The 9,875-nt window shown below is 32.6% G+C and overlaps 1 protein-coding gene across 1 annotated transcript; it reads left to right on the top strand.

The window, feature by feature from the left end:
* Positions 1 to 7,002: 7,002 nt before the first annotated feature.
* On the top strand, positions 7,003 to 8,757 carry LOC132611033 (AT-hook motif nuclear-localized protein 20-like). The gene has a single exon (XM_060325446.1). The coding sequence runs from the start codon at positions 7,625 to 7,627 to the stop codon at positions 8,429 to 8,431; it is 807 nt and encodes a 268-aa protein (XP_060181429.1). The 5' UTR covers positions 7,003 to 7,624; the 3' UTR covers positions 8,432 to 8,757.
* The last annotated feature ends 1,118 nt before the right edge of the window (positions 8,758 to 9,875 follow it).

Genomic DNA, 9,875 nt, shown 5'->3' with positions numbered 1-9,875 from the left:
GCTGGTCATCACGAAATAGGTATCAGATTATTATTTACTTCAGGTAAACTTCTGGACCATGTGTTTATCCCATTGTGCGGGTTAAGGTTTCATGAATCTTCACTATGGAATTGACTTCTTCTTAGCATCCTAATTTTTAACATCGTAATGAACAAGTTACAAATCTGAACATCCATAGTCAACGAGGGTTGTTAATTTTTTGAGGTTTAGGGGTGGGTTCCTGAATAGGGAGAAGAGGAGAAAGAACAAAGAAAGAAGAGAGGAATCACAAGAAGGATTACAAACCTACACCTTGATAATGTAACGCGTTATTGTCCTGGCCATGCTACAACTTATTAAATACTCTCCTTACACCTCGTGAATTTGGACTAACGGTGCTCCAATAGAGGTATCAGACACCGGATGAGAAACAAAAAAAGCTTATTAAATTTCCTTTGACACGGTTGAACCATGTAATATTAAAAAAATTTAAGTGTTAATGTGCATTGTTGTGTTGGCGTTTGGCAAGTTGTAACGTTAGGTTGGTATCATATTTCCTCGATATTGAACTGTGTTAATCTGTATTTGAAGCAATCCAATTTAGTAGGCGTTTGGACATGCGATTTCATGTCATGAGATAAAATCAGCGTTTGGACATGCGATTTCATCTCATGAGATGAAATCCCAAATCATTCAAAAAGGCATGATTTAGATTTCAAATCATGATTTCAAAATTTTCAAATGTAAAACTTGACTCATAAGTTTATATTTTGTAAAAAATAACCCATAAGTTGGTAGATATTTTTAACAATTACTTCCACCAACCATTTACTAACCTCATTAACTTCAACTAACCGTTATTTATGTTCGTACCACGTGGAAGGATTATATTAAAGAGTAGTTACATTACTATTCATGTTAAATTTTCCTTTTTATTGAACTAAAATTTGATCAATTGATGTTGTATTTTTTAGAAAGGTCTTCTAGTAGCCCATTAATTTTGTTATTACTATGACTTGCTTATTTGGTAAGATTGTATAAGAATTGAGAGAAAGTTTTGATAGTTTTCACAACTTATGGGGCTTTTATGTCTATAAGAATAAGTACAAACTTAAGAAATTTAAATTGCATGTCCAAACATGATTTCATCTCATGGTTTCAAATCATGTCTAAACGGCTCCTTAAAAAATGATTGTTGAAAACGTAAAAGTGCCTTTCCTCCGTAGGTTTTACGGACCTATTCGATTTTCTAATACCCCAAAAGGAACATAAGTTTGAGATAAATTTGACATAAATTTCGTTTCTCACTACTAGTCGATTCCACAACTTGACATATTCTTTTGTTTGATTAATTTACGTGGGATTTGCAGTTCCATTGCAACTTCTTTGGGTGGGGTCGGTGGGAAGGACTCAACTTTGAAGAATTCCACCGTCAACAAAGGTGCCTGACAGATGACCAGCAGTTGTGTGTTAGAAAATTCACAAAATAGGTTAGAATGATTTTTAGTGTGGACTAACTTGCTATAACATCAAAAAACTAGTTCAGATATTCACGATCAAGAAGTATTGGATTCTCTTTCAGATAGGATAAATGGGAAATTCGGGTGAGATCCAATGTAGATCTCATTGGAATAAATGAATATTTAAAACCAGTAAACAAATAAATAATTTAAATAAACGAATAAATGTTCAAAGTACAGAAAAAATGGAATCACCGTGAAAAATAGGATCTGTTATCTTTAAAAAAAATTGAAGTGGAGATTGAGATAATGGCATTGTGAAACTAGTTTAATTAGTTCTATTGAGCTATCACACTGTACAAAATTACTATAATGATGCAATATGCCACCAGACTAATTTACCACACATCATGAGAAACGTGTTTTAAGAGTTAAAAATCATCAATCTTGACAAAAATAGTTGATGAGCATTAACAAAAGAGAATCTGCATCAACCTTGCTGGGCAGAATGTTTGTCAACTTTATGCACCCACAAGTGTGAGCAAATACAGCGAACTACTAAAAAAAATCTGATAATTAGAGAGGTCTTGGTTAGAATTAAAACCTTTCACCTTTAAGATACGTACACAATAACAACACTATCACTTCACTACCACTCAATCTTGTAGGTTGCTGAAATTTGAACTTACAAATAGTTTGTTTATAGAATTAAAATTAGAATTATTTTTTGTTACGGGCCTTTTTAGGTTGTTGCGTAGGGAAAAATTCTCAATTTTATAGTATCAGTTAAGTTTAATTAAGGAAAAATTTCAGAGACCTCCCCTTACGTTTTGATTCGTTTCACTGATCTCCCCTTACGTTTTTAATATTACAGTTACCTCTCCTATTTTAACTTTTTGGTAATAACTATTTTATTCTATTTATTACTAAAAAAAAAAATTAGTATATCTGGAATGATTTTCCCTCCCTAAGATCATGCTCTTTTAATTAATTTTTATTTTGTCAATATCTCCTTTCTAGTAAACTAAAAATAAAATAAGTCAAACTGCTCTTTAGTCTTCTCAGCAGCCAGGGTTCTCTTTTCCTATTGCTCTTCAACCGTCTCCATTGTTCTCATCATATTTTCTGCAAGAATGATGAAGTAGATCTGAGCTCACAACCAAGTTTGCCGATTCTTGGCCACTGTTGAACCTGTGGAACAAGAATGAAAACAATTGGTTATGTAAAATCTCGAGCAACAAAGCAAAAAGCTTTGAATTGTTTTTTGACTAAAAACAATTAAAAAAAGAAAGAAAAATTCACTCACTAGGAGAACTAGGTCATCTTCTTGGCCTTTGAAGAACTTGAGAAATCTCTGAAGGCCTAGCAATATCTAATATAAGAACAGTAGTAGAATAATTTGGAGAAGAAGTTAACATATAAGGTTGACAAATGAGAAAGGAATGTAGAAAGTAGATGTAACGGACAAGAAGAAAATACCCAGAAATGAAGGGAACGATGCAGATTTTGGTAAAGTAAGCTACTGGAAAAGAGCATTCAGTTGGCTAAGACTCTTTATCTCACCCATCTTGTTAGCGTTGCTTGCAAATTGCAATAAGTCATTTATATTTTTTAATATATTAAATTTAATTTAAAAGTTTTTCTATATATTTTTATCCTATTTTTAATCAATCACAAGTTACTGGACAAGATATATACTTTCTCCTAAAAGTTAAAACATAGTTGATGAAGAGACAAAAAAAGTTATAACATTGAATCGGGTGAACTGCCCATGATATTCTTTTTAATATTCCTAAGATAACTTTTTAAAAGAGATATTGACAAAATAAGAATTAATTAAAAGATCATGATCTTAGGAGGGCAAATCAGTCCAGATATTTTTTTATTAATAATAAATAGAATAAAATAATTGTTACAAAAAAATTAAAATAGGGAAGGAAGCCGTAATATTAAAAAAGTAAGGAGAGGTCAGTGAAACGAAGCAAAATGTGAAGGGAGGTCTCTGAAATTTTCCCTTTAATTAAATATGATACAAACCATTATTCAGCCAAAAACGAAAAAAAGAGACCAATTTATAGGAAAGTTTTGTGCTCATTGGCAATCATTAAGTTTATATACATTTGCCTCATTTTATTATGCTAATAACTGCTATTATCTAGGGCATAAGAAAGAGAACTACACATGCGCATATACTTCTGTTGCCCAAGAAAATAAAGGAATAATTACTTGATATATCTATCTCTAAAAGGTAATTATTGATAATAATTATTTTTTAATTTATTTATATTTAGTAGCTATAGTAATTTTCTATTTTATCTATCATAGCTATACTGAATACATTAGGTTTTATGGCTTATTTCTCCCTCACCTCTCTCTCGCCGTTACCTCTCTCTCCCTCGACTCTCACCTCTCTCTCTCCTTTCCCTCTCTCCAGTGCGGGACTTCGGCCAGATCTGCCTCCGCCTCTTCCTCCTCCACGGCGACACCACCAGATCGCACCGGCTGTCTCCATCCCGAATCACTGTCGATTGCTGAGGAATGGATAAGTGAAGGGCGAATTGCAGAGAGATGAAGAAGAAGCTAATGTCGCCATTTTTCTTGCAGAAGAGATAATTATGGATTACAGTTTAGTTTACTAAGGCATTGTCGTTTGTGATTTGTGTGGGACTGTTGTTGTGTATATTTTCATGGTGAAATATGGCTATAGGCCGTGAATAAGAAATAGAGGTTCACACAAAAAAAAAAAAACATTTTTCTTGAAAAAAAAAAAAAATGTACTCCCTCCGTCCCAAGTTGTTGTTATTTGGATTTCGAGAGTTAATCAAATACAACTGCTCGTCACCGGAAAAAGTAGCAAATGCACCTACTCGTCATTCTCCTTCTTGTATCTCAAATCTGAGTATATTTAAGTGTATTTCATGGCTTCTTCTCCTTCTTGTATCTCAGATCTGAGTGTATTTGAAATTTTAAGTTGCATATGAAATTTTGTTGAAATACAGTCGTTGGCTGATTGTATTTTGGGGGGGGGGGGGGGGGGGGGGGAAACTAGACGTATTTGACTGTATATGTTGGTTTAATGATCTATGTACATATGTTTGTATACAATTTTTCGAGTAAAAATAGTGTATTTGAAATTTTGTTGAAATACATTCGTTGGCTGATTGTATTTTTGGGCGTAAACTACATGTATTTGACTGTATGTGCTGTTTGAATGATCTATATACATGTTTGTATACAATTTTTTGAGTAAATAAGGTGTATTTGAAATTTTGCATCTGACATTTTGCTGAAATATATTCAAATACAGTCGAATACATTCAACTACACCCAAAACAAAAGGATACACCAATATAAACACACTAAAATACAAAGCCCTGTCATGTATTTAAATGCACTTAAATACATCATTTTGAATACACATGTATTCAGAACAATTAAGGTTACATGTATCCAAATACAACCAAATACATATCCAACTGAACAGTGCATTCAAATACACTGAAATACAGCATATACAGCAAACATGCCTAAATGTAGCTACGAATTATAAATAGCAAAAAAATAGCTGCGGATTGAAAGCAAGTATTAAAAGGTATTATTTATGTAAGTTGCCCGAAAATAAAAGGCTTCATTATTAGCTTTCCGTTTTCTATGTAGTAACCACGAGTCCACGAATACTCTTGATCGGTTTTGAAATGGAATATAATACCCCTAGTGAAATGAAAATAAATAAATAATATATATATATATATATATATATATATATTACATGTATTTGTTTCTTTAATGTTTAAAAATATGAATAATTTACATTTATTTGTTTTTATTCTAGTTCAACTAGACATGTAAGTACTTAGATAGGGGCATAGCGCTAATATATACTTCAAAGATTTGACTTGCACATAGCAGCAAATGCCACATAGAAGGTCCCAAATTAATGGAACACTCTTTAGATTGAAATCTAACAACTTAAAAAAGACACCAAGGTTTAGTTTATGTAGATCTTCCAATCGTGCAACTTTAATTAATTTGTCTAATAAATAGATAAAAAACGTTATCCATAATGGAAAATTAAAGTCCGCCAATTTCCAAAACTCAATTTAGTACTTATATAATAATAATAGTACAGTTTTATATTATTCTAGTTGATATGAGCATTTTGCCTTTTAGTATACTGTATATTCCCCCACATATTATTTTACAGTATCTACCAAACAAAGCATTACTATTCGTTCAATTCATAATTGAAAAATATAACATTATAATATTATTAGTAACATCAATGATTACATACTGATAACTGAATAGGATAAAAACCAAAGTCGTTAACTAAAATCATATACATACCGTAATTTGTTTTAAATTATCAGACCGCCTGAAAATAATTACTACTAATTGTTCATAAAAGAAGTAAGATTAATAAAAACATTAAAATAAGAACAGCTTGTTATAATAGGTTAAACACACGAACACAGTAAAAGTTTTTATATTGTCTGTAAATATAAGTTAAAGAGTTTTAACTAAATAACGAACTTTTTGTTCTATGATTATCAGATCATCTTAAAAATATGCGTAGGTATTTCTCTATGAAAAGTATGTTTATAATCTTGAAAAGAATGCATATTATTTGCTAGTATATAACAGGCCAACATGACTTGAAAGTGTAAATTTCTTTATAATATTAATGTATATAAGATTATGTTTAATTTCTGACCCCTTTTTTTTTGTCATGCTTTCCCTTGAGCCGAGGGTCTTTCCGAAACATCCTCCCTACCTTTCAAGGTAGGATTAAGGTCTGCGTAAACTTTATCCTTCTCAGACCCCACATTGTGAGATTTCACTAGATATGTTGTTGTTGTATATTACTAATATGTTTAAGAAAATACACTATCTTATCGGTAAAAATTATTCATGCTCAATTCTTACACCAAGTCATATCACTTTACCATGATTAAGTAATTTAATAAAATAAAAATATACATTGTTACTATAATTGAATGAGAGAGACATATATACAAATACATGTTAGACATGCATTCATTTAATATAAAGACAGTGTCTTTATTAAATCAATACAATTTATTCGCACCAGTTTTACATCAAACCAATACTACTTATTCACACGGATTTTCATCAAATCAATATAACTTATAATGGTTAAGTGATTTATAAAGTAAAAATATATGTTAATTAATCATAGTTAAGTTTTAAAAAAAAAAAAAAAAATGTGTTCAAATACATGACATACGTGTAGGTGAAACGTCCGATAAAGTTTTTATCTTACCACTAATATATGTCCGTCTTTGAATGGAGCTTAATTATTTTTGTTTGTTTAATGGAGCTTTTTTTGTTTGTTTGTTTAATGAAGCTTAATTCAGGTCTTATTTCAAGAGAGAGCGACGTGCTTCCCACAATGGCACCTGCTCACGCGCACACTACCCCACATTTTGGACTATGGACAAAGACTTCAAAAAACCCTAATTTCTATACAAAAGGATACACTATTTTTAACACCCATCCACTACTTGATGAAAGGTACTTCTATAAAAGAATAAATCTCAACTCAACTCACACCTCTCTAAAATCATTTCTTACTCACCGCTTTTCATGATCCTCTCCTGTAGACCTTTTGAATAATACTTCACTCTGTTTTTTTTTTTTTCTCCTAAAAAATGGTTGACATATAAGTAGTAAATATATACTATGTACACTCTGTCGTTAGTTTTTTCAATCTCTATATATGTGCTTTATTCTTTTTTTTTCTCCTTTAATTTGGGTTTGATTCTCATGTCCAGAGTTTCTGTCCCTCTTTAATTTGCATCTGTTCCTTATTTCTCCCCACCTCATTAATTTAGATCATCACTTGTTTTCTCTTTTATTAATTTAATTTTCTCCTTTTTTGTTCTTTTTCAAATTCTGCTTCTTAGCTATCATTTCATCTTGTTCTTCGCTTTACTTGATTCCATGAACTTCTTCTGCATCTAATTCTCCTTTAAGAAAAAGTGTTCCAGCTTACCCTAATTCTATCTTTAGTCTTCACAAGAAATAGAGGATAAAAAAGCCTATATATCTTCAAGATAGTCTCAAAGTTTTTAGGGTCTTGTTCAAAATAAGCAAACAAGTAAAAATCTTGAGTTTGAGCTAATTTTGCAATTCTGGCGAATTGGTGGGGTGGTCAGGTGGGCATGTCCAGCCTAGAGCCAGGATCTTGCCCACCTATGAAGCAGCTTTCCGTGAATGAGAGTGGGAGCAGTGGTGAAAATCAAGAAGATAATGATCGCGATCATGAGCCTAAAGAAGGTGCTGTTGAAGTTGGTAATCGAAGACCTAGAGGTCGTCCTCCCGGATCCAAGAACAAACCCAAACCCCCAATTTTTGTGACTCGCGATAGCCCTAATGCCCTCCGGAGCCACGTTATGGAGGTGGCCGGGGGCACAGATGTGGCAGATAGCATTGCCCAATTCGCCAGGAGGCGCCAACGTGGCGTTTGTGTGCTTAGTGGGAATGGTTCGGTTGCAAATGTAACCCTAAGGCAGCCCTCAGCTCCAGGTGCAGTTGTTCTTCAAGGAAGATTCGAGATTTTGTCCTTGACCGGAGCATTTTTGCCCGGTCCAGCCCCTCCTGGATCGACCGGACTAACTGTCTACTTGGCCGGTGGCCAAGGGCAAGTGGTGGGTGGTAGTGTTGTTGGACCATTAATTACTGCTGGACCAGTGATGATTGTAGCAGCCACTTTTTCTAATGCAACCTATGAAAGATTGCCCCTAGAAGAAGAGGACGAGGCCGGAGGTGGTGGGTCCGGCCAATCTCCAGTACAGCCCGGAAATTCGCCTCCAGCCTTAGGTTCACATGGTGGAAGGCAACAACAACAACATGAATTGACTGATCCATCATCACTGCCTATATATAATTTTACACCAAATTTATTACCAAATGGTGGACAATTGAATCATGATGCATTTGCTTGGGCAAATCCCCGACCACCTTATTGAGGTTAAAAATAATAGAAGGGAAATTTGAAGAATAAAAGAAGGGTAGGATCTAGAGATCATTTACTAAGCTAAATTTGTATCAGTGTTTGATTTTATACATAGAGTTTAATGTTTGTGTTTGTAGGAAAACGTTTTGGGAGAAGCATATATAGAATGGAGAAACTATATACTTTTTCTAAGTAAATAAACATTTTCTCTAGCATGTTCCATTATGGTTGAAATAAAATATGGTTTCCTTTTTCTCCAATAATTTACTCTATCTTTAAGTTAGTGTGTTTACTATAAGAATTACAGGAGATATGCCAATAATATTGTTGTTTTTTTTTTTTTTTTCTTGTTTCGATTTTTTGACTAGAATCGATGAATGCTCATATTTTTTTAATTAAATATTCAATATTCCCTTGCACTTTGATCTCTTTTCTCTTCATCATAATATATAGTTGGCCAAGCACTAAAGAAATACCAATCCATCTGCCATAGTTAATCTAATGGTTTTTATATATAGTTTACTTGGTTGATGTTGCTAACTGATTGGAGCAACCTTCTATTGGAGAAGTAAACATTGTTTATTTTCTTTCTGATTCAGTGAAAATAAACAGAACAAATTAAAGAAATCCATGGTGGTCTGTGAGCAAAATCTAGGAGTGTCAAATTAAATCTAAAGTACTTCAACTTGATAATAATTTTTTTTTATTGTTACTAGCTAGAATTAATAAATATATGCATTGAGAACCTGCTACAACATAATAATTAGCTAAGGATAAGATACAACTATTTCTTTGAAATGCTCCTGCTATGCATGCATGTTTCTTACTTATAATAAATTCTTTAGTAGTTTATTGGGTTCTTATAGTAAATTTGCAAGACTGCTTCCCTCTTCAAAAGAGGAATTCAAAGACAGATTCAGAATTTTAAGTTAATAAATAATAATAATTGATTTTACGGTTATATATTTGTAAATATTTAGTGGACTTCTCTGTGCATTCACAATGTTTGGATAAAATTATTGGATTCACCTAACCTGATCATATTACATGCTAGATCTGTCTCTGGAAGAAACACATGTCCTGGCTGTTTCTATATACATGTTTTTTGGGTAAATACATGCACATACATTCAATGATAACTCCCAGCTAATATATAGAAAAAGAGTTGACAATTGTTCTTTGAGTCCCACTTGCAAGGAACACTTACTGGAATGACTGACTGACTGTCCACTTAATTATTTATAAAGGACTCAAATGCAATGTTGAAGACATACAGTGATAACCTGGCTCAGTTTAACTCTGATTTTTTTTTAACTTGGATTAATTACCTTCAAAATAATATGTATATTTTAGTATTCACTTAGAGAATCATTAGCATACTTTTATATATTTAAGGAGTGACCTAATTGCAATTTGGTGCATTTTTTTAGATTAGGACCACGGAAATCTAATAATGG

This window comes from Lycium barbarum, chromosome 9 (assembly GCF_019175385.1).
Source record: "Lycium barbarum isolate Lr01 chromosome 9, ASM1917538v2, whole genome shotgun sequence".
In the NCBI taxonomy this organism is placed as follows: Eukaryota; Viridiplantae; Streptophyta; class Magnoliopsida; order Solanales; family Solanaceae; genus Lycium; species Lycium barbarum.
The sequence above is the reverse complement of the archived record's forward strand: the minus strand, read 5'-3'. Positions and strand labels throughout refer to the sequence as shown.

Excerpts from the sequence above, each read along its gene's own strand:
- LOC132611033 (XM_060325446.1), top strand. The coding sequence starts at position 7,625 with ATGTCCAGCCTAGAGCCAGGATCTTGCCCACCTATGAAGCAGCTTTCC.